The sequence below is a fragment of the Bombus pyrosoma genome, linkage group LG15 (assembly GCF_014825855.1).
Source record: "Bombus pyrosoma isolate SC7728 linkage group LG15, ASM1482585v1, whole genome shotgun sequence".
Lineage (NCBI taxonomy): Eukaryota > Metazoa > Arthropoda > Insecta > Hymenoptera > Apidae > Bombus > Bombus pyrosoma.
The window spans coordinates 10,548,352-10,574,175 of NC_057784.1; the positions used below are offsets into that span (position 1 = coordinate 10,548,352).

Below are 25,824 nucleotides of genomic sequence, written 5' to 3' on the forward strand. Positions count from 1 at the left end.
TCATTTATTTCAGTTTGTTCGTTAATACATAAAGTTATTTATACGTAAACCTGTAAAATTTGAAATCAACATCTTAGAAGTGATAAAATTAGAACTACCTTGGGTAGACGAAAGTCCCTTTTCCAGCAGCGTATGTACCTCTAAAAAATGGAAAAATCAGATCGAGTTGTAAGGTGTAACGCGTCAAACCTGTCCGCCACGGTCCATGAGCTTTAATCATGATAATGATCGATAGCCAAATTAACCGTATCAACATGCAAATTCCGTCGACGTCCTTTCACTTGCTCAAATGGACTTTATATTTTCCAGAGTTTTCGCACGAAACGTGTTACTATTACTAATATAGATAGGTGCAAACGGTGTCATTTCGTGTTCGGCGACTAACGTTTTTGATCTGAACATTTGGTTTATTGGAAACAAAAAGAATTGTAACGGATAGGCAAGGGAAAAGTAAAACATTTATAGGAATCAGTCGCAGGAAATGGGAAAGTACGATTGGGAATTACTGTTAGAAAGTATTTGATTAGTTCTGGGATTCTATTTTAAACCGTGAAAACGGATACTCAAATATTATTCTGCACATTGTCGCGAATTGGGTTAAGATATTCGTGGTTTATAAAATATTTTCTAATCTCGGCAAGACTGTTGATGGTTTCACTAAATTATCGTCCAGTAGTAAACTATAGAAGATAACATCTATCGTGATAAATGAACATCAAAAACTGTTATAATATGTATGTATATAATGTATATCAAAATATTACAATTTACGTAAAATTCTGTTAAATATTGTACCTATAAAATTTCCTGTTCTGTCTCTTATTTATTTTTAAAATTGCTATTGCTTTCTGCTTGTAATTGAAATTCAATCGATATCAGTGTTAATAACTTTATTACACTCCTCATACTAGCGAAGCATAATCGTATTTATGGCTACAAGTTAAATAGGAAGATCTGAAATCCTAATGATTTCCAATAAAACTTCATTGAAAGAATCATGAAAATCATTTATTTCAAATCGAATTATAAATAATTTATTCATTGCCTGTTACGTATGTTTACAGGGTGCCAGTTTTACCCAATAGGAGAGTATCTGAAGTTTGTTAGAGTACCGGAAAATCTGGCTAAAGGCACGGAAATTCTATCGCTAGAAGCTCATCCGAGAAATCATATTTCAATAATGCCAGTCGATAAAGTAAGCATTTCATTTTTACCTTTTGTTTAATTCATCGATCGTATCAACTTCTTGATTCTATAATATGTCGTATAATTGTAATTGTCTTCGTAATCGTAGCACATTGGTTTGATAGTATTTCTGAAGAAGTAAACTACTTACGACATAATATACGCTATATTCTAACTTCTTTGCTTGATTCGATACTGCGTATTTCGTTTAAACAGCTACTTCGGGAATAATTCTCTAAAAATACAGATATTGGCATATACACTTTTTCGTATTATGTACCACTTTGTCAATGTCTAAGATGAAAACTTCCGCCTGCGTTTAGAAACGTAAAAGTGCGAAGAACGATCGTAAGGTATAGTTTCAGTAACGAAGGAAGCGATGATACTTCAGTGTCGCATTTACCGTTGAACATCGCTGCTAAATGAACCACGAATGAAATAATTATACCCAAATGGTGTGTTTACCGTTGGACGAGCATGTGCTATCGCGTAATATGAGTCGTAACTGTTACAGGACGAAGACGCTCGTTTCTTCACGCACAGGGAGACCAATAGGACGCACGTCTCTCTAGTGCTGGCCCAGTCTTTGGAAGACCTGGTGGACGCGGAGATGCCTAGAAATCTGCTCAAGTTCCGCGTCGTCTGCGATTACTCCGATGGCGGCGATTCCTTGGTAAATTGTGGAAAGTATTCTACGAACGTCCGATTAATTTAGCTGCTTTTAGAATATTATGGAAACATCTTTATTACCGTTTCACGGTTCGTTTTCTTCACGAATGTAATTAGACTGTAATGAAATCATCGGACGAGCCGCGTATTAATCCTTGATCGGTATCGTTTGATAGTAGGTGATATAAGAGAGTTTGAGTTTCGAAAGATGGGTTTTATGCATCTCGTATTTTTTACCAAGAAGGAAACATAATTTTCTATATATCGAGAAAAGAAAAAATTAAGATTATTGCAACAATTTTTTCCCTCTAACCATCACCTATACATTCTTTTCTATTCAATTTCATTCTTTACTGTGTATTTTACGTAATAAATATTACCAACAAGCTTTATCGTATAAAATACAAAATGCAGATTTAAATTAAGTATCCTAAAATTAAGTGACATAATAATTAGAGTTTAACCTAACTGCTGTAATCACCTGTGAACCAACGGTACCGGTTCTGGGTTAATAATAAATCGCTGAAAAATACGAGTGGCTTCTGGTTCACTTAACTAATTCAAAAGTCCCTAGACATATTCTACTTTTCTCTACGGATCTAGTTCTTTCGCCTAACGCGCGGGTGCATGCAAGAGTAACTAGAGCGTGCAGGTACCGGTCTCGATACGACGGACGGACCCTTGCTACCGGTTTTGTAGTTCTGTCACGTGCTAATAAGCGTTTATGTAACTATTTCGTCGAAACACCGCCAATCGGAGAAACCGTTACGATATTGATTACGATTTTTACCGAGCCGCGAAATTTAATTATTCTCGAGGTGTATACTGTTAGCGTTTGTTTCGCGATCGCTCCGGAAAACAGAACCTTCACGGTCGCTTCTTTTTAACTAAATTCCGCTGTTTGTTTTCCTTAATTTCAATAATGTAGTTGCATGAAATTCGTCGAAATAACTATGTATGTATAAGGAAGAATCCTATGTCTTTAGCTTTATAATTTTGAGTAGTAGATTATTATTACTGCTGTCAACGAGGTATGGAAACGTAACGTCTTTAGAATTCTTTAGATTAGATCTGATTAGACAGATAAAGATAAGATCAGAAAATTGTAGTTACGTTTGGTACGAAGGTTTAACGATAGAAAAATGATAATTATTCCTTATTAATGAAGAATCTCGCGTACTGTTAAAGCTAAAGACAGAGGAAAGTTTATATTTTACTGCTCTTCTTAATCTTTAGATGCGAGTTTCGTTTGCTATCTTCACCTGTGTCGCTAATCTCCAATTAGACTTTTAACCAACGTCGAAACTTTGCGTTTGCCCGTCGGTGATTACACGTACACATGTTTCATCGAGGTAACACGGTCGCGCAGTGTTTTCCCTCGAAATTGATCCGCTAATTTTGAAAACGGTCTTTGTACTTCGCGAGTTCGCCGTTTTCGAGTATGCAATAAAACTGGAAGTACGTACATCGGAGTATTGTACCGTTGTTATGCAAAACTGAACTCTTTTTCTTTTTCGTTATTCGTCAACGATCAGATGGGACGTTTTCATGCGTTAATGCAATTTCGGGAAATATGCCTCCCCCTGGCTGGTGATATTAAATATCGAAGAGAATCGGACAGGAAAAGGGAAGCGAGTGCCAGAGAGAACAGAAAGGCGAATATGAAAATCGATCCAACGTGCAGTACTGAAGGATACCATAAAGTCGAGAACAGTTCTTCTCCTATCTCCTAACTATCTATCTGTTATTCATCTCTTACGTTTCTTCCATTTTGTAAGGAATGATATATCTACTTGATAACTTGTTCCATTTGTACGGTTTTCCAAGCCTGTTTTTTTACTCTTTTTCTATTCTTTTCGATTCGGGCAATATGACGGAAATACGAGAAACAGAACTCAGACGAAATGAAACGTATATTATGAAATATAATAAAAAATGTAGAGCGACATTGGCGTAGAAATATTTGAGCGAGAAGTTTGTAAGAAAGCGAGTGTAAGCGGATAAGGAGAATCAGACGGTCTGTAGTCAGATTCAGTGCCCAATCGATACAACGCTACGCGATAGGCGCTATGCATTTAATAATTATTTTGCGAATCGTTTGAAGCAAAATTACAAAGATTGACAAAATCTGTAAAAATAATTTTAAACTAATTTTTTAAAGCGCTTGTTTTAGCATTGGATCTGGATTTATATGTATACCTAAATGGTAATTACATAGGATGCAACGATATCAATTAAGGGTACCAATACGTCTGCACATACAATATTATTTTCGCATCCAACGTTCGCTAATTAATTCATTCCTGTCTCAATTAGTTCGAGAATATTACACGTACCAACAGGAACAACAGAATATGAAAAGTTAAAATTGAAAGAAATTCCGTACAATATCGGATCCTCTTTCAAGATATAGCGCTTTCGAACCTGTACCCGGCAAATAACATCGATACATTTAACGTTTGTGCTTGTAGGTGACGTCGCACCTGTCAGTGACGGTTTACGTGGAAGACATAAACGATCATGCTCCACAATTTGTCGATGCGCCTTATCACGTAACTGTGGACGAGCTTACTCCAGTTGGTGAGATATACCGTATACGAACTAGCATATAAGAAATTGCTGCACGAAGACTGTTGCGTGGAAATTCAATTTTGTAAGAAAAGGAGTTCCGAAAAAGAGTCGGAGCTTTTCTGGTTTACGAAAATATCGTTTCCCTTTCTAATCTAAATTTAAATTTCTTAGTCTTAGTTACCGTAAGAAAGAGAAAGGATCTTTTTGAGCGTTTTTTATGATATATGGCATAGAATTGGTACACCTTGTTTGTTTGTAAGAGTTACTTGAAGTATTTTAAAGACCTAGATTTAGATAAATTTCACCTAGCTACGATACTATGTAATTTATACCGTAATAGTCGTAAACGCGGTGTAATACTACGGGGAAAGTAAAATGTCCTTTCTAAAACACTCGTACTTTTGGAGACCGTCACTTTTGTGTAAACTCGTTATTAAACTTTCATATCAAAATCTCACTTAGTAAAAAAAGTAACTAAAAATTGTATTTCAGTGGGAAACTTTTCTGAAATCTTAATACAAACTAAACGTTTCACGCGAAGAAAAAACATAATTACAAAATCGCTATTAATCAACAACTTTCACGGTGTTTTATCGAAACTCGCGAAGCATCGTCAGTAGACCACAGATTTTTATACGGATTTATATCTTCACGAACACGATCAAAGAAGTGGAAGCTAAACAGACATTTATGTCACCCGATATATATTATAACGAATATCGGATATTCCGTGTATTTTTACGTATGATCCATATTCTATGCGTTTTTTCGCCTTTAAATTTCGCACGAATGCATAGAAATTGGTAGTTTAGTCGTCAGATTATTTTAACGAACGAAATTTCTGTCGTTTAATTACAGGCGTGACGATATTTCGTGGGATTCACGCAGTCGACGGGGACAAGCCGAACACGCCGAATAGCGACGTGCACTACGCGATAGTGAAAGGCAACGAGCAGGGCAAATTTTCACTCGAATCCGGTCACAGAACCGCTCTCATACTCCGTAAACCGGTAGACTACGACAACGGTGACCGCGAGTTCACGTTGGTTATCGCGGCTACGGTGAGTACGGTGCGCGATATCATATGCAGCGAATATATCCCGTCCATAGACTAAACACGTTAGCGCGTGAATGTTGTGTTCGTGGTGAAAGTCGTTTGACGTTGATATCACTGAGATAATTATCAGTCTCATCGCCGGCTCGTCTGCCCCGTTTGTTTCAGGATCGAGGAGTGCCAGCTAGGAGTACCAACACGACCGTCAAAATCACGATATTGGACAACGATGATTTGGATCCTAAGTTCACCAGGGACGTGTATAAAGCAAAGATTTACGAGTTCTATCCGATGCCGGTAAGTATTTTGTGGATTTATTGTTATTACAAAACGAGCGTTTTTCTTATTCAAATACGAAGTAAGTGTAAGAAATGACATATAAGATAAAGGATTCGCTTATAAATTTTCAAACCTCTATGAATAAAGTAGACTGTAGTCAAACGTAACGAGACTAATATTTCGACGTATATTATATTATAACCATCGACGAAAATATGGAGGCATTGGCATTGGACATGTGACAGTTATAAATCTTTAAATTATACGATAATAATAATTAGATTTCTCAAACAGCAAGTAGAAAAATGTTCAATTAACACATATGCTTACGATTATCTTTATCCGTGGAAGACGTTAATATATGTTCTGCGAATTACACGTGTAAATCATTCTACTTATTAGAGTAATTGCTATACGCTAAGAAATGTTTCAAATGTATGTAACTGCACGATACAAAGAACGCAAAATATGCTTGGTATAATTATTATACTCTCACAATCAGTGATAGTCATCTAAAATCGTGAAATCTCTTCGTCGTCCAAGAGTTAATTATTTTCTTTCACCTAAAGAATCTAACGTTCTTAAAACAACTCTTGTCCAGTATCCAAGCAAGTTATCTAACATGTCGCGAAATCGAAAATTCGTAAAAGTATTGAAAAACTGTGCCAACGGTAATCAGCTGATTGCGCCTGTATGGCGTAATTGTATGGAACAGTGTGTAATTTCGCAGTAGAAAGCATCACGGTGTAACTGTATAAAACCAATCATAATTAACCAGTGACGGGAATTATTTTGTTACGTAATCGTAAAATGGCGTTACTGTGTGTTTATACCACTGTCCATAAAAATCAAGATACTTTTTACCAAAGTGTACGGATTAATAACAAGTTAATAATTCCAAGCGGTATTTACTACTCTTTTGACTCGAGCAGATTTTATTTGGAATGCTGATTATGAATACCGGTTTGAAAGAAAATCTCTCAGAAAGTGTTATTATATCGCAACCTGTATCTACGCCTACCGAAACCTGTAGCGAACTCTTAAAAATCAATTGCTTCGCCAGCAGACAGCGTACAACAGATGTGATTGTAATGGCAATTCGTTCGGAAAACCTTTGTTTAGAAATATCGTTGGCTATCGATATGGCGAGTGTTTAACGACGCTGTTCGTCGCGACGAATGGACCCGTTTATCGTTTGTGTTACACGCGACGCCCGTAATCTAGGCTGTGCCACATTGCGGGAATGTCAGAGGTTAACAGTTTTCTGCACGGGGAACCTTGAGGTATAAATTTCGTTGCGAAGGGAAACACGATCGTGCAGCAACGTACGTCGCGATATTTATCGCGACTCGTTCGACTTTCGAGCGATGCACGTTGCTGCGAGTCGTTTGCCGAGATTCATTCGGCGTGATTTCAACTCTCAGGCTCGATGACGTGGAGTATCAGACTCGCGAAAGCGCGTTCGATCGGTGTATTAACTTTCCTTCCCGATTTATGCATATATATTACATCGACGCGTTTCGAGTTGGTCAAACTCATCTCTATATTACGTAGCTTCTCGGAAGTTTCTAATAATAATTCTCTACGCGTATGATCGATGCACGTACGACGATCGGTATACGAAGAAATTGGTGGACAAGTGGCTAAAGGTTAATCGCGGGCTGAGAAGGTTTATACAATAAGTTATCGAGCTTACTTCCGGGAGTTTCTAACGTGAATTTTTGGATGGGCGAAGTCACATACAGGCAGTCTTGATATTTTTCTGCGAAACGATGAATTTGCTAAATAATTGTTTTACGCGCAAAGTTTTTCATTCTTCAGTAGTCTATATATTTCTAGGAATACCCGATCTTCAAACAGATCAACTTCTCCACACCGATCCAAGCTACCGACTGCGACAGGAACATAAACATGTCCGTGCGGTATGACATAATATCTGGCAACGAACGCGGTTTCTTTCACTTGGACCCAAAGAACGCTACCCTGTTCCTCAAACGTCCGATCGATCTGGACGCCGAGCGGAACCTACCATCCAATACTTTCATTCTACAAATTCATGCTTCCCAAGTGGACAACCCCCTGAAGACAGCGGATGCTCGCGTCGAGGTGGAAGTTCTAGACCTAAACGACAATCTTCCCGAATTCGAGGTGGACCTGTATAATATCAGCATCGTAGAGAATCTGCCGAATGGCTTCAGTGTGTTGCAAGTGATTGCACGTGACAAGGACCAAGACGAGAATGGACAGTTCGATTACGAACTTCGAGATCCTTCCGGTGCCTTCTCAGTCGACGCTAAATCCGGTTGGTTAACGGTGAAGGACCAGTCGGTTCTCGATCGAGAGAAGCGCGATCATCTGCGAATGAAGGTCGTGGCGATCGAGAGAAAACCTAGTGTCGTTTTACGCAACGGGTCGCGGAAAATGGATTCTTCCGTGGACGTCGAGGTGACATTGCTCGACGCCAATGACAACAATCCGATCTTCGTGCCTGGCAATCTCTACGAGTTGGTTGCTAAAACGGACTACAAAGTGGGCACGGTGCTTGGCCAGGTGTACGCGGTCGATGACGACCTGGGTCCCAATGGCATGGTAAGATACAGGTTGCAGAAACCGGGGAACTCGACGACTCGCACGCCACCGTTTATGGTGGATGAAATCACCGGTATGATTACGGTCGCCGAGAGTCCGATCCTCGAGGGAAGGCACGCGATCTTCGTCGAGGCGGCGGATCAACCGGCGAATCCGAGCGAGAGGAGATTCTCCCTAGCTGTGGTTACTGTGGATGTTTTCAGATCGAATGGTGAGCTTTATTTGTTCGTAACGTGTAGCAAACTCGGGCATCATCGACTGGGCGAGTATCGACTAATCGAAACGAGGCTAGAAGCTAAATGAAGTTATTAATCAAAATCTTAACATATTTCCTTAAATGAACGCTCCTAATCGAACAAATTAAACTGATTCTCGCAACTAACACACTTGGACTTTATTTTAGATCTTTTACTTTTTATCCAAGTCACGAAAATTTACGAATATTTCAAGAAACGCGCTTCATCGATCGTAGAAAATCTACGCATCGTATTAGAAGAATATTCTCCAAATGTTACACAAATATTTTCCATACGTCACAATCGATCATACTTTTACCACGCGTGACAAAGGAAATCATGAAATATTTTCGCGCGGACCGTTCCACGCTATGCTCCCAAGGTTTCAGGAAACTTTTATCGCGGCCGAAACGATTAGCGCCGATTTCCTGCGCAAACATGCGTCTCTCCGATCGTTGCAGGTTTTCAGCGCGATTTGCCGAAAAATACAAAGTCCTCTTACACGTTTCTTCTTCGTTTTAGGACCGGAATCGCTCGAGCCGGACTTCGTGGGGGCTCCTTATGAATTTTGGGTCGGTGCCAATGTGGCAGTCGGTACTAGCGTCGGTCAGATACGTTTGAACGACGCCGTAAAGACCAACGACCTGATCTACGATCTTTTACACAGCTACGAGGAGGGTGGTACGTATTTCAAGGAAATTAATTAATCAACAGGTGCGTTATTCGATGGTTCTCTAGCATTTCATATTTGTAAAATTAGATTTTCATCCTTCTTTTTACTCTGTTAAACGGATACATTTTTGGCTTTTAAAGTGTTAAAATTAAACAACGAGAAATAATCGAATTTCGATATTATTTATATGGAACGTTTTTTCAGTTCGTATCCGAAAAAGATCTTCCCATTACGATATAGTCCTTTCAACAAAAATAATGAAATATCAGTAGGAATATCGATACATCGATTCAACCAAAAATACATTACTAACCACTTAGCCACCGCTCTGTATCCATTAATTCTCCGCTTTTGCATTCGACATCAACCAGCACTTAATAGCCCATCTCGAATCAATACCTTCCTCCAAATATTCCCAATATACCGAGAGTATCTGCAAACTTCCTCCTAGAATACCCAGAGGCGATATAAAATTCGCGTTACGAAGAGTTAAAGCCGATAACTTTAATCTCGCGTACGCCTAACGATCCAATAAGCTTCGCCTAACACGAAACGAAAGAGGACTGTTCCTCTCAGCGTAATACGCGACACATAGCGCATACATTCATGGAATTTTAGTCCCGTTTGCCGTGGAGGAGCGTTCGGGAACGATCACCGTGGTCGAGGAGATCGAACGATTCGATAGATTGACCTACGACTTCGAAGCGATCGTCACAGACGAAAGAGATCTCATGTTGATTACTAACGTGTCCATCCACGTGGTAGACCCTAACGACGAGCGAGGCATCTTTACGAAGTAAGTAAAATTCTTCTGGTATATATGGACGACGTTTTAACGAGCCTCGAACGAAATGTAGGTTGGAATTTGGTTTTGTTTCCACGTAACGAGGAGGATCGGAGATTTGCAGTGTTGATAGCGGATATACGTACAAACTTGCGTTCGTTATTCGTAATTTATTGGCAGACAGATTTTTAGAACCGATCAATTAGTAATGTAAAGTATCGGAAGCGAAGATTCGCAGTAGAAATATAAAACGTAATTCCGATATTTGAAAGCTATGGATTTAGAAAAATAAAACAGATTTATTTATCTTTTAACTCCAGCCTTGTCCGTATTCACGACCAGACATCTATCTCGCGCTGGTCCTACGATTTAAACTGAATCGTTCAAATTTATTGGAAAATTCTACGCTATGTTTTAGTATACTAGGACTTACTCTACGAAACGAAAGAATTTTTCATTTTAAACGTTCCTGTCCTCGCCAGGAACAGCGGCAAACTATCGATATTCCAACTTTGCCGTTTAGCAAAATTTGCCTTTACAAAAATTCCAAAATAAAGCTAAAATCACTATCACCCTAAAGAATCTAAATTTTCTATGTTCTAATTATTAAAAACAAAATTCCCAAACATTTATACGTATCAGGATGGTGCACCTCTTTAAAAATCATCAGCGAATTTCAACCGATAGACGAAAAAAGTGTCGTCTTTCGATTTTACTCGTTCCATTTCCAAGTTTAAAAGGGCAAAAGTCGTTGGCTCCGCGGATTTCTGTTTGCTTGACGAAAAGTCGTCGACCGTTGATTGCAGGGGAACGACCACCGCTCCTTTGGTGTTCCACGCGAAGGAGAACGTAGCTGGTGCGTACATCGGGCAAGTGCTTCCCCAGAATGGGACCGGCGCGGCCACTGCTGGCACTCGGTTCTTTATCGTCAATCAGCAGGATGTACCCGACATCTCGATCACGGAGGATGGCGCCCTGTACGCGCCCAAGGGTCTCGATCGCGAGACGAGGCAGAATTACAGCATCACCGTGATTGCAGAGAGTCCACGCGGCGTCGGTGTCTTCCAAGTAAGTTCCCTCTTAGTAATTAATTTTACGTTCCAAGTTCCGTGGATGTTTAATATGGCGTAGAAGTGAGATTGTATGGCAGTGGCGCGTGGTTGTCGGCAAATGGCACTTAGCGAGATTTCTTGCGGATGGAGAATGTGAAAGGGAAGAAAGTGTCTTTGGTAGTTTAGTTAGAAATGTTTGCGTAGGATGATTGGTTTGGCTGAACGTTTCCATAGGGTCAGCGAGTTTTTTCGGTGTTTTAGCGAGGGATTTTTGGCAAGTAGACATTCTTTACAGTTATGATAGTAACACAGTAATTTTTATAGAGTTCAGTCTCAAACAGCATAGAATATTATGGATTTTTACGCATTTATGGGAAATTGAAACGTACGAAGAGCGCATAGAATGTATAACATCAAAAAATATTTAAAATGTCAAAAGTAAAATACATATTACGATATTTAGGAGAGTGAAACGAATTTGCAGCGATTTATCTTTACCTCGTTCCATACCTGGCGAGGGTATAAAATCGATTCTCGTCTACTCTCCGGCAGGTGCTCAGAATGTCATCCTCGAACCGTAATATGTTTGCGGATTCAACTTTTGGAATATTCGCTCGTGAAAGTTAATAGAAGTTCCAAGGACGCGGAGATGATGTTCAACAATTTTTAATTTAAAAATTCGAACGAAGGTCGCGTTTATGCGCTTGGTTCAAGGATCATTTTGTTGCAGATACATTTGGTGTTTCGTTTCATACACCATCGAGGACCTTCCAAATATTTAACCCAACGGGAGACAAATAAAATTTAAGCACTTATTTGCGCGACCTCTTTTATGTTTAGTACGAATATTAACATTTATTCAGTTAGCGCGACGCATGCTGTACGAGTATTTAAATTCAAAGTACTACTTGCTTCGCTATTGTTCCGTGTTTCTGACACATAAATTAAAATCGCTTCGAAGGATAACGTTTATAACGCCTGTTTGTCGAGCATATAAATTACGGTTTGTACATTTTCAATAAGAATTCCGTAAATGCGCAATTTCTAATTTCGCTGATATGAAATCATAGGAAATATCAAATACGGCTGAGACAGAATTATTTGCAGTTTCCGATTAATCTTGATAAATCGATTCAATCGTATTCTTAGATCATTTAATATTCGCAAGTAAGATAGTATCAAGGCTATTAACAATGTGTTATTAATCGCTTTATGACTTTTAAAAGCGAAATTTGTGCGAATTCGTGGAACCTTACAACTCTTTGAAAAACGTAAGAAGAAGAATATCTTTTGAAGAAATTTGTTATATGGAAATGTTTAACATACCGAATTTTACTGCAGGTCAGCGTGATCGTTCTCGACGAGAACGATCATGCGCCAGAATTCACAATGCCACTGTACGAGGGTCGAATTCTGGAGAACAGTCCAGCCGGAACAAAAGTGAACTTATCGATACCTATCGCTGCTACTGACAAAGACGAAGGCGTCAATCGGAACTTTGTCTTTAGCCTTCACGGCGAGGGAAGCGAACTGTTTAGAATCCATCCAACTACGGGTTTAGTGTACTTCGAAGGAATCGATGACCGCACGCTAGACAGGGAAGTGAAAGCAAACTATAGTTTCACGATCGTTGCTAAAGACAGTGGTAAGTTATCTTTTCTACTAATAGCGAACACAAAACTTAGAGCTTAGGAAAATTCAAAGAGATACAAACGAGAGTTCTAAATATGCTTTTAACGTAGAAGGTAATTTTTGCGCTACTCGAACGTTACAGCTTTTAAGATTGTAAATCGTAGAAATCGAATAAGAGTTTTAGAAACTCCTTTTAGAAACGTGTACGGTGTTTAGTTAAAGTTTTAGACTAAAATTGGCAAACCGTGTTCCACAGAAATTTACATTCAATCCTAAAATCTCCGCATAATCGAAGACGTCAGTATCGTTGGTCGTCAAAATTCGCAAAAAGTAAAAGAACTTTCACTTACAAACATTTTTCAAACTTTATTGAGACTACGTAATTAACAAACGAAAAGAATAGCAAACTTCTCTGAATCTTTTATGCAAAAATAATACTTATCGAACATTCGAAAAAGATCGTGAGAATAATATTCCATTTTTCCTACCTATTCACTTGATTTTTGCAGGCGGTTTAACATCCGAAGCGCGGCTGAAGATAATAGTAACCGACATGAACGACAATCCTCCGAGTTTTATCCGAATGATCGTGCTCCCCGATCAAGGTGTTCGCGTGTCGAGCGAACCCGATACCGAGGCATCGTTCGAGGGGAACGACGTGCTTGATACGAGCGAGCCTGGTGCCGGAAGTCAGCCACCGAACAGCCGTCGTTCGCCTCTTCTTCTCGTGCCAGAGAATGCGACCATCGGCGCGCCGATAATACGCCTGCTCGCGGAGGACAAGGACGAGGGAACAAACGCCGCGATAACGTACAGCCTGGGGAACGAGACGACTTCCGGAGACGATGTAAAGTCACGACGATTCGACACCACCAACCGTAGATACTTTCATTTGGATCCAAGGTCGGCTGAAATATCAGTAGCCAGAGGACTTCCAGCTGAGAAGAACATTCGTTTGTTCGTCCTAGCGAAAGATTCTGGACGACTATCTGACAATATCACCGTAAGGATCCACGTGGTAGACGTGAACGATCACGCGCCGATCTTTGACAAGTCTTGGTACACTTTTAACGTGCCTGAAGGAAGTTACGCTGGCTATAATTTAGGCGCTGTTCGAGCCATTGATGCAGACTTTGGAGTCAATGCAAACGTCAGTTACGAAGCTGTCTCCGGTAGTGAGAACTTGGAGGATCCTGCGAACGTGTCTAGGATCTTTAACGTTGCTCCTTACGAAGGAATAATTAGAGTCACTGGAATTTTGGACAGGGAGACTGCGGCTACTCATCGTCTTGTGGTCATGGCTCGTGATAATGGCTCTCCAAGATTAAGTTCTACCGTGGAGGTAGAAGTGAATGTGTTGGATGTCAATGACAATCCACCTATGTTCTATAATTATCACGAAATCGAGAAGAGTGAGAATGGAGATCTCGTACCGGTCTACCACGCATCGATCTTTGAAAACAGCCCTATTGGTAGTCAAGTGATCAAGGTATACGCTAATGATTCGGATTTTGCTGGAAATGGAAATGGGTTGATCCTCTTCGACTTGAGTCATCAAGGACAGCCTGAGAAGCAGTATTTTGCTATCGATAGTAAAGAAGGTGTCATCACGACGATTGCTAATCTGGATTACGAGACTCGGAAGAGTCATAGATTACTGGTCACTGCTAGCGACTTAGGCTCTCCGGTCAGTCTGACATCCACGGCAGTCGTGATCGTTACCGTATTGAATGTGGACGACGACGAGGAAGATGCGAAGAACGAGGTGCAGAAAACACCCTCTTTTAGACATCGGTATTACGAAGTAGAAGTCGAGGAGAATGTTCCGGTGCCGATTTTGGTCGCACAATTGGATCTAGCCGATGGTCAGCAAAGCGAACACATAAGGTATGCTAGTAGAACACAAAAGCGTATTTTTAAACGTCAGTTACTCGCGAAGCGAATAAGGCAAGGCTACCTTCCAGCGAGAAGGCTGTAAAGAACAGACCCTTATCTACTCTAAAGCTTCAAAGTCACGTACAAGCTCGAGTGATTCGACCACGTAGTATTCCATTACAGCCGATTATTAAAATTTCCAACAGATACAGCATCGTCGCAGACGACACGAAGGCGCGAGAACACTTCACGATTGACCCAAAGAACGGCTCGTTGTACCTGATGACAGACGTGGACAGAGAGGTGAACGATCGATACGAGGCGAAGGTCAGGGTTGACAGGGTGAAGATAGGTCGCGGGATGCCCGTGATGATTTACCCGGTTGTTGGCGAAAGACTGAATGGTCTAGCACCTAACGAGGCCAGGGTCGTTGTCAGGGTGAAGGATGTTAACGACAATGCGCCCAGATTCAAATCAAAGGGTCGACCCATCCTCGCCGCGATACCTACCACTGCCCATTATGGGTATGAGGTTGTCAAAGTGGAGGTACGTCTACACGCGTGTTGTGTCCCATTGTGTGTGGTTCCGCTGTGAGCCTCCGTCGCTTTTGACTTCATTTCGCTTCTCTCTCTCTCTCTACTTTGCTTTTCATACACGTCGCGGAAGGCGCCGCTTTCTTGTCCTTTAGCATATCACGCTTTCTTTTGTTCTCCGGCCGTTTCGTTAATTTTTCTCTTTTTATTTATGCTTCTTTTGAAAGATCATTTTGTAAGGCATTGAACGCAGAAGAGGGTCTCGGTGATAAGAAAGTTCCCAGATTTAGATAGTGCATTTGACAATGTCGATATACATCTTTTTTCCAATGATCGACGACATTCTGATGTTCCAAATTAACTCGACTACATATGTCCGATCCCTTTTGCGATGCTTTACAAAATAATATCATTTTCGGAACGACAGTGTCCTTCTATTCCTTCCTCCGTAAGCTCTCACGACATCAGGAACATTCGAATAACAGATGCATAAAAGTCGAATAAACCGATTAATCACTCGGCCAGGCAGAAGACCCGGACGAAGGAGCAAACGCCGAGATCCGGTATCAAATTCTCGGACGGGAGGACGCGCCACGATTTGCCATTGACCCACTGAGCGGTCAAGTACGATCCGTGGCGAGCTTTGGCCGTGACACTGGACGCGTTTTCGGCTTCGACGTGAAGGCCACCGACAGAAGGGGCGCCGAAAATGGTCGCAGCAGTATCGCTAATGTCTTTGTAAGTCTTGCTCTCTCTCTCTCTCTCTCTTGTGCTTTGGTATTGCGTTCCATCCGACTCTCTTAATTATCCGTCATTGGAATTCGAGGTACAGCAAAAGTTAATTTCCCCATGAGGAAGACGGGGCTTCCCCTGTCTCGAATTGTTCAAAACTGGTCTGTCTCTTGCCGCGTTAACTAACCGTATGGTTTGCTTCAAGGTGTACGTGTTGGATGATCAGAAACAAGTCGTGATGGTTGTTGGTAGAAGACCCATTGATATCGAGCCGCAATTGGAGAACATCACCGCGTGAGTATTTAAACATGTATTTACCGTAAAAGAGTTGAAGCGTTTGTTATCGAATAACGATTTTCATGTGATTTATCGTGTTCCCAAAAGCGAGGGTGTCCCGAGAAGAGTAGGAGGAATGGCCGCCGCTGCAGTAACGCTTGCTTAAATTCTAATAAATCAGGATACCGATCGTAATTGATCATGAAACACGCAGTAATCGTACTCGAGGAATTTGATAAAGAAACTCGGGGAAAAGGAACCGATTTAAGGAGAGCAAGTAGGAAAGATGTTACCATCTTTGTCGATGAATTTACGTTACGCTTAAGAAACTGAATAGCAAAAAGTTAGTTTCGGTAGATCGCTAAAATTTAAGCGAGACGATTGTATTGGAATTTAAGCGAGTGTTACACCGATCGTATTTGTACATTTTTCATACAAAGTATGTTTCTTCGATACCGATACAACGTTAGGCTATCTTTAATTTAATCTAGAATACTACAAAATGTGACTGGTTTGGACGTTCGAGTGAGGAAGCTAGAGCCACACATCGAAAGAAATCTGATCGATGCTACATCGTAAGCGATCCAATTATACAACATTATTCAATTTTAAAATTAAACGTGAAACTTCGCTTTATGTATTAATCTATATTTTTTATTTGTAGCACCGATGTTTACCTTTATGCGATCGATCCTCATTTAAATGTCATGATAGATATGGATACACTGCACGAGTAAGTAAACCTTAAATTTTAACGAATCGCTTTACCATTGATAAAACCAAAATCATGGTAACAAAAATAATTACGAAACAAAATCACATCGTGTTTTGCTACTATGATAACTTAAAGATATCTAAAGAAGTATATAGATACATAAACGAATAATGGAAATACGTGAGATGTGCGCGAAAGTATAATTTCCAAGGGAACTGTCAAGTGGTGATATTGTTGTTAATTAATTACATGCCGCGCACGGACATGTTCTTTCAGCGTGTTCAACACAAAGAAAACGGAGATCAAGCGCGAGTTGGACGAGTACGACGTCCTGGACATTGCCGGAAGTTCTCCGCGTCGGGGTAATCACCGTTACCTACTATCTACCCTGGAGGTGGGTGCGGTAGTGCTTGGCTGTGTCGTCTTTGTCGGTGCCCTTGTTACTGCACTCTGCGTTACATGCGTCCGAAGAAATAAACGGTACGGCGTACAAAATTTAACTTTGGTTTAGGCGTTAAAGTATATTTCGTAAAAATAGCATCGAGGAATTGTTTTCATTAAAGACCAATGATTTTAGTTTTAAAACGTGATTTAGCACAGCGATACACAGAACAGAAATGGGAACTGTATGCAAAAGAGACAGGGGTGCTGAATTATTGACACGCGTACGATAACGTTTCGATACTTTTAACGTGAAACGATATATTATTTATTGCCGCCAGGGCAAGCTAGAGTAGAGAATTTAAATTTAAGTGAAATATTACTCATTTTTTAAACGGATCCATTTATCAGTTTTGCTAGAAGTATCTGTGTATACGTTTGACGACTATTAAAACAAAAGGTCTGAAACGCGTCATTTTTATAAATTTGATAGTTTTAGCGTTAATTCTCACACCGAAATTCCTAGAAAAACATGTTTATCGATCTTAACTTGCGACATCCGCTACCCGAATACCGGGCAATCGAGTAGCAGTCAATCCTGGAAACGTAGTTATCCGGAATTCATTGGTTAGTCGCAGACGTCGGGAGAAAGCGATGTTCTCGACCACCAGTCCGATTGGATTCGCTTTGGCAGATCCGGCTGCCACGCTACAGAAGCCGCCTTTGTTCCCGACCTTCGTCGATGGCCTTCATTACGACCCTGAACCGTTCTGCACCGACATGCCGAGGCGACAGAGCATCTGTGAGCACGGAGCCAATTGTGCCCGCTTCCACGCGTAAGTCTATTAATCGACGTAAACCGTTTCTCGTCGCGAGGGATTCCGCGATACTTTATCGCCAACCGTATTAAATCGTTTGAGCGCGGCTGAGCAGAATCGCGTCGCGTTTCTGGACGACTCGTTCAGACCTTGCGATTCTTCGTCGAAGCTGGACACGCCATGCTGTCTCGTATTTTACGCCTGCGAGCTTTTTACTCTCAATTTATGTTAGTGCATCCTCGTTGCGTTGCATCGAATTGAAAAATTGAATCGGGGGGACCCGTAGAAAAAATAGCAACAAAATACTTTTTAAATAGAGATTTGAAATACTGCGAGGAATGCAAAATCATCGGCCATATTCTACGTTGTATCGAATATTACAGAAAGATAGATCCTTTTGATTTTTTAAATAGAAACTTTTTGATTTTTTAAATAGAAACTGGATGGAAAAGAAGGGTACAACGAAAGAATCGTTGACACGAATAAATGTGAAATTTGGTGCAGAAAGCGCAAAAAAATGAGCGTAGTATTGACTTTATGCGACAGCAGTCGTAGCATGTAGTATAGCCCGTTTATGGTCAAACCGCTTCTGATCGTTCGGTTAACTACAAGCGTGCTATAAACATATGTCCGTATCGATCGATACCACGCAATAAGGGATGTTAAGTTGCTACATTAGTTACTAAATTATTGAAAAGAAAATAATATTAGATTTCAACGTATATTTCATTTTAAACTATAAACGTGGCGCTCAAGCGATTTAAATATGCAATCAAAGTATCATATAGTGCTGCCTGCCGTATTTACCGATCAAATTCCTTGAAGCATGTTTTATAAAGGTATGAAATTTGCGCGACAGTGCATTAAACGCATTAAGCAGTTTTTATAAAACGCAGAGAGCAAAAGATAAGTTTCCGAAGTAATTTCAATCCCATCTTTACGCAACTACCGTATAAAACGAAACGAAAGAAGAAGGAAAAAAGGAAAAATTCAAAAAGTTACATTTGCTACGCGTATCAAGATATTAAAATCTTTCTACAAAATCTAACTAACAAAATCCTTTCTACACGACAGGATCAAAATTCAACAAGCACAAACAAATACCGCAACACGTTTCGATCACGACACGCTATCCCCAGTACTCGCAATTATCTTTCAAACCTTACCAACTAACCCGAAACCTGCCCTATCGTTCGCAACTAACAAACGATCCAATCGGAAGAACCATGATCCCAAATTAAACACCAAAACCAATCAGCGATTTCCTCGCAACGCCGTTTTCAATCAAGTAGCGACAACCACAGGCTCGATCCTTAACCTCGCATCCATTTGAACGTGGCCTGAAATTTCAGTGAACGCGAACAACACACGGCTCGCCGTGGAATCGAACAAAGCCGCGACAGAAAGGTATGCATTTATTATGAAAACGAAATTCCAGCCTGAAAAGCTGGTCGGCAAGGTTGGTCAGCGAATATAGGGAATACTGTATCAGGGAATTCCCATATGTTTCGCGATGTCGATGCTAGAGAGGCAAGGGGGTGGTTGCAGGATGGGCGGTTGTAGTAAGCACGCCGGAAGGACGACAGGGACCCCGAAAGGACTCGAGGCATCCGCGACGTCCTTGCATTCCAGCGGTCAGGATTCTGGGATCGTGGCGCGCGCCTCCTGCCACTGCAGTCACTCGTCGAGCCCCTCCAGCGGCGAGAGCAGCAAGTAAGTCGAATTACTTACGGAGCTATTTGTGCTATCTAAATCGAAAGGAGGGTTCGAACGGATCGATCCAACCGTTTGGTCGCTATTCTTATCGAGGTGAAATAAATGACCACAGGAGGTGGGCTGCTGCGCAAAATTTTCGATGAGACGAGAGGGCTGTTTACTGTTCCTTTCGATTTCGTGATGTAGTAGGAGCGTCGAGCTACAGGCAAATCTTTTATCTGTGAAATCTGTTCTTTTGCGTTTTTGCGAAGTTCTTGCGACTAAAAGGACGTGCACGCAAATGGTTAAAATTTGTAAAAGTTCACGATATTTCGAGTTCGAAACTGTTGTCACGCGAACAGATTTAAATTAAAATGACCAAAAAGGATTTTAATAGGCATTCTGTATTTCTTATTTATTTAGGTTTAGGTGATTCATATCGTATATTTGCTTAGGTGAATGTAAATAATTTCATCGCTCAATGTATCTTACTAATTTCATCGATCATATTAATATTCTAAAACTGATTTTTCAAATTTTTATCCTGCTATTAGAAAAGAAGAAATTCAAATCGCTTTACACTTATAATTTTCTCCTTACGCTTGTAATCTTGCGAAGCTGCTGTTAATTATAACGGTTAATTCCATGCGTATAACACATGCAAATATTAATATCGTAGTTCTAATAATTCTAACAGCGTTTAGGATCGTTTCTTTTATGTTCTGTCTATTATTTATCCATCAAATCTATTCAGCTTTATAAAACTTCTTAAAACCAACTAGGAACGAAACGGTTAACCTGATACAGCGATCCTTGTTGATCCCACGATTCTCGCTTCTAAAACCCTGTTCATATAAATTCTAACATCCCATCAAACATACACCCACACACACCATTTCATCTTCTACGGATAAATTCAATAATACACTGTAAGTACTAATACGTAATAAGTATCGCAAGATCAGCTTTCTATTATTTTTTCGTGGTGGTTTCAATTTCATGCTTGATCGGTTAATAAAACGCGAAGGAAGAAAATAACAACGTATATTTTAACTCTCGATGGCTATGATCGGATCATTTGTGATCTGAGCGCTTGAAGAAACAAAGAAACGCAACTCCGGTACTTTAATTTATTTTTTCCACTTGCATTCCCGGATGTTTCCTCTTCACAGCGGGTACGAGGACTCTCTGAAATCGCTGCAGCGTCGCGAAAGGGGCAACGACATGTCCCGTAGTAATCACGAAATCTCGAACGTGATTGGAAGACGTGGGAATCAAGCCACGTCGAAGAGACGGCAACGGTTCAACTCGTTCTCGAACGGGGAATCCGTTTACTCGCAGGAGATGACGTTGCAGAGGGAGCAGCGTTGCTGCGTCGGAACGGAGAAGAGGCGAAAGAACGACGGGATGACTCGCGAACATCGGCGTGCACATTCCGAGGCGGAAAACAATATCACCGAGACGGTGATACACGAACATCCTGGAACCGAGATCTCGCTGTCGAGTTCTTTGCAAAATACGTCCACCCTTCACGGTGGTAAGTTCCTTTCGCTGGCCTTCAACAGACCTACCTCGTCTTTTGAAATTTTGGAATTTTGGAAAGTGGATAATTTAGAAATTATTATTATTGTAGACTATTAATAACATTATATATTTTAACAGCGGTTATAAAACAGTTGTTAGCGTTTTTTTCATAAGTGACAGATTTCTGAGAAACGCAGAAGGGAATAATGTTTTACTATTTTTTGTATTTAATGCGATTATCGAAACGAGTTTGACAATCTATAACGCCGTAGAGTTCTATATTACATAAGCTATCTCGTAATTAGCGATTCTATACGATAAAAGAGAATAAAATAAAATTCTAAAATTCGTCACGTTTTTTCACAGGCCTGTCAAGATCTACCCACATGTTGTATTAACGACAAACGAGACTTAACGAAGGGAGGGACTTTCAACGAGGAGCAAGATTATAGCCTTCCTGGCCATGAGTTTTTCTTACTGTCCATACCGTCGTTCGTGACTGGTCCACGGTTTTGTTAGGTGTTTCCGGTCTAACGAGCAATAAGATTAATTCCCTTTAACTGTCACTATCGCGTTGCAGTTATTTCGGAACAGGGATTTCGTACGACTGAGAAGAGTTGTATCTTTAAGAAGTTACCAATTAACGAAACGCCTAGATAGGAAAAAAGCATTTTCAATTAGCGAGCTACTTTTCTCTTGCGCGTGAAATTGTGTCATCTCGTTACCAAAGTACTCGTCGTTGATTCGAAAATCGTTCATTTATGTAAATACGCTAGAAGCTCTGTCGGTACTTTGAGATCCTTTATTACTTCATTATCGTTATTATCGTTACTATCGTTATTATCGTTATTATCGTTTCTTGCTTCTATCTTTTCCACGTTCTTCCTGCTATTTGTCGTGTTCTTTTTATATGTAAATGTTTTATGTACAGTACGCTATATGTTTTACGTTGGAAATGCGAATATCGTGTATCAAAAACTTGTATAGTTGTCTTTCTTGTTAGAAAGAGATTGTGTGTGTAATTGTATTTTGTCATGATCATCTTATGGCGGAATATTTATTTCAGAAACACTTGGAAAATATTTCAGTCGAAGAAAGTGTGGTGATTTAAAAAATTATTATTAGATATGTATATAAAGAAAGTTTCTATTTTGTACATATAGATTCGTAAGCAAAATGAGAAAAACAGATTTTCGATACAAATATTATTAGATAATCAAAAAATGTCGTTTAATAGGAAATTTATACTAAATTTCTATCGCTAGCTTTAATCTTTCTCAGGTCTGACAAATCCCGAATTTCCAATGAAAAATTAAATTGTTCTTATATGTACATAATGTTTCTCCGTTTTTCAAGTAAATAATGAGCTTCTCATTTTGACATAGCTGTGCCTTGTGAATACGCGAACTTTCCAACGTCCGTTAATTACGATCATCAAGTGCATTCCCCATATTTAACGTGATTGTAAGAAGATGTAACATATGTATGTATGTAATAATAATGTATAATTTATACCGCGGCCCAAGTTAGGGAAAATAACTCTGTTATAAATCGTTAATAAAGGCAATTACATTAAAACGATGTTCGAACTTTGATCTTCCTTCGTCGGAAATGTTTTCCGCCACATATTATAGTTTTTTACTTTGGCCGATTATCCGATCGGAAAGACGGATTTTATATAGAATCGATAGCCTCTCGTGTTGCGAGAGAAATCTGCTTTTTCCAATTATCATTTGTCTACTGTTTATCGTTGATCGACAAGAAGACGTTTCGTTTTCTTCGATAATTTACACTTGGATTTTTTAGAAACAGAATCCTTTTTTATAATTGGAATTGTACTAGAAATTGATATTTGCGCTCAGCTTTTTTTAAAATTCTCAATCTTGTTAATTAGCCTATAAACTTCGCAAATTTCACCCGACGATCACGTCCATTATTTTTTAATTTACGGAATCGACCAGTATGGTTTTTAAGCGATTTGTTTATTAGTAGTACGATCAAGTACACGGCAAGCAAGTTCTGGAATATTTATGAAACTACAAATCGCAGTGATGTCACGGTTAAGATCAAGATCGGTACATCGATCGTTCTTATCTCGATTACATTATGCCGTATGCAATCGTAAAAAGAAAAATACAAGCCTATATTTTTTAGAGAAGTACAGCTTAAGCAGTAAGTAAGCGAACGTAACTAACAGGTATATTATTCAGTTATTTAGCGGTATCGTTCGTCAAAGTCCATCCATCTAATATCTAATATCTCCGGTTTTCGGACAAGGCTGTACTAGATAGCCTTATCTAGGCATGACTCGTGACAAAAAGCATACCCTTTACCTTCACCTTTGCTTCTTATACTATTATTTTCATCTAACGTCCATTTTCGAGTCGATTTTTCTTTCTTTCAGTTCTGTCCTCTCCGCCCCTTCCAAACTGAACTGCGGAACAGCCCTCGATATCTTTAAATGTCATTTGTTAACCCTTTCGTTCTCAATGCCGACTTTAGACGCAGTCTAGAAATAGGTTCTAAGTAATAGTACCGGCTATAGTTATCGCTAGGCTGAGAATGTGTATGTATTTATGGGAAGCGTAAAGGTGCAATGATGCAGATAATGTTCGTAGCACGCAGAAATATATCGAATTATAACATTTACCGAACGAAGCAAACCTCTGCCGAGATTCCTTTCCTCTGGATTTTTCTTGCACAAATTTTGCATCGATATCTGCGGTCTAATCTTCGGACAGGTGGTTAATCTTAAAAACGCTAAAATCTCACGATTAATTTCACGGACACTTCTTACATCGGCCAGGCGGAATTTTCATCGTGATGATCTTGTCACACGTTCTTACGTACGTACCAAAGAAAGTGACCTTCACGGTGTTAGAGCGTAATCAGCGATAGGATAGGACTTTGGCACCTCAGGAATCTCTTAGACCGCGAGATCAAAGCAGCGTGGGTGTTTTAATTACGGGCAAATGAGTCGAACGCGTAGATTCCTGGTGTTCGGTGTCATCGATATATCGCTGATCAATGGGCCTTGATTCTATCGCAACGCGGCTCATTTGCAGCCGCGTTCTAGGTCTCCTTCCGAACGCGAAGGATGCAAAGGAGATATAGACTTTGCGACACTGGCGTTGAAAGAGCTTCGCGAATTCTACAGTCGTACTACGGATGAAGGCGAATCGGTAACGAGAAGAAAGAAAAATCTTCCACGAAATCGTTCGCTACCCTACCAACGTCTATTATATTATAAATTTCTACGAGCAATCGCGAAAACCGATCAGCTTTTACGAACTATTTCGCTATTGTGTGCAGCAGATGTGGATTTCGTAAGAGAACGAATCTGGAAGAACTATGGATAGATATTTGTTTCGATCAAAATAAATATTCTTAATAGATATAAGATTCTTAGATTCCGCAGATGTATATTTATAGAATATTTGAATATTTTGAAATTGATCGAGTTGAAAGAATGGCAAACTATCGCGAAACCACTCGTGGCATTGAAATCAATTTTCTTTGTTACCAAAGCAAATTGTGCTCACGCGTGATAGCAAATTCCCAAATTCTGATTATCGCGACTTATATGGAAATTGCGACGATTACCTATCGGGTGTAATAGAAAGCACGAAACACTTGTTTTACACAATGTGGTCGTGCTGTCCTTCGGTTCACGTGACAATCGTCCTTGACATCCTTTGATTCGGCTCGACGCGTGGATGGAACAATTACAACTGTTCCTATCTCATTTGCGGATGATTTATTCGATCTCTTGTTAGAGCCTTTCTAAGAATTAGCACTTGAAGGACCCGTACTTTCGGCAGTACCATCGTACAGTCTTTTCTATTTATTTTGCCCTTTCTCTTACTTAACTTCTTCGAGATTCGACCGACCGACGCTCGACGTATTACTCGTGGCTTACTTAAACCGCAATTAATGCTAACGAAATAAACTTTTATTCAGATAATAATTCAAATAAAACTTTCATTTTATTTATTATTTGCTGTGTTGCTTTATAACACGAGAAACATAATAGCAAGTAATATTATTAAAATAACAATATTTTTGGAAAATAAATTACGTACACAGGTTAGGTTGGATACAGTTGGCAAGAAGAATGGGGTTGTACGTTCGTGCAGAGTTTCAAAGACAAAGAGTGGATACTCGCGGTTGTTGCAGTGATAAACGATCGTACTTAGGAAGTTCTTTTCTTTTTCTTTCGGTAATTAGGAAAGACTGTGTGGGTATTTGTTGGAGGATCGTGAGTGTAATTGGTAAGGATGAGATTTTAGAGGCAAGTGTGCTTGTAAACCTAATATATTAACACTTCCTCGGCCAGATTTTCGTAAGAAGTAAAATCATATCTACGTAACCTATAAAATAAATAGTACTTCAATAAATAATTAGTACTTCAGTAATAAATAGTACTTCAGGAAGTAAAAGAGATGCAGACTGCATAAATCACGGACTCGAAGAGCGAGATATGTCAAGAAAGTTCAAATGTTACCTTTAATCGTATGGAAACGCATTCCTTCGGCATTCCTTTAACCAAAT

General features: G+C 39.8%; 1 protein-coding gene across 5 annotated transcripts in view; it reads left to right on the forward strand.

The window, feature by feature from the left end:
* Positions 1–22,824, forward strand: part of LOC122575577 (cadherin-89D) — a 37,609-nt gene extending 14,785 nt beyond the window's left edge. For 2 of the 5 annotated variants that reach the window (XM_043744678.1, XM_043744679.1), the window contains 22 exons: positions 1,065–1,195; positions 1,700–1,858; positions 4,326–4,434; positions 5,284–5,486; positions 5,648–5,776; positions 7,598–8,558; positions 9,106–9,264; positions 9,875–10,052; positions 10,847–11,108; positions 12,434–12,737; positions 13,234–14,611; positions 14,806–15,145; positions 15,658–15,870; positions 16,070–16,158; positions 16,632–16,715; positions 16,805–16,873; positions 17,132–17,335; positions 17,869–18,072; positions 19,407–19,461; positions 19,547–19,767; positions 20,922–21,286; positions 21,640–22,824. In XM_043744678.1, the coding sequence (XP_043600613.1) occupies positions 1,065–1,195; positions 1,700–1,858; positions 4,326–4,434; positions 5,284–5,486; positions 5,648–5,776; positions 7,598–8,558; positions 9,106–9,264; positions 9,875–10,052; positions 10,847–11,108; positions 12,434–12,737; positions 13,234–14,611; positions 14,806–15,145; positions 15,658–15,870; positions 16,070–16,158; positions 16,632–16,715; positions 16,805–16,873; positions 17,132–17,335; positions 17,869–18,072; positions 19,407–19,461; positions 19,547–19,767; positions 20,922–21,286; positions 21,640–21,671 (5,849 nt within the window). In that variant the 3' untranslated portion in view covers positions 21,672–22,824. The remainder of the gene's footprint in view (positions 1–1,064; positions 1,196–1,699; positions 1,859–4,325; positions 4,435–5,283; positions 5,487–5,647; positions 5,777–7,597; positions 8,559–9,105; positions 9,265–9,874; positions 10,053–10,846; positions 11,109–12,433; positions 12,738–13,233; positions 14,612–14,805; positions 15,146–15,657; positions 15,871–16,069; positions 16,159–16,631; positions 16,716–16,804; positions 16,874–17,131; positions 17,336–17,868; positions 18,073–19,406; positions 19,462–19,546; positions 19,768–20,921; positions 21,287–21,639) is intronic. The other 3 variants (XM_043744680.1, XM_043744681.1, XM_043744682.1) reach the window with 3 other exon arrangements.
* The last annotated feature ends 3,000 nt before the right edge of the window (positions 22,825–25,824 follow it).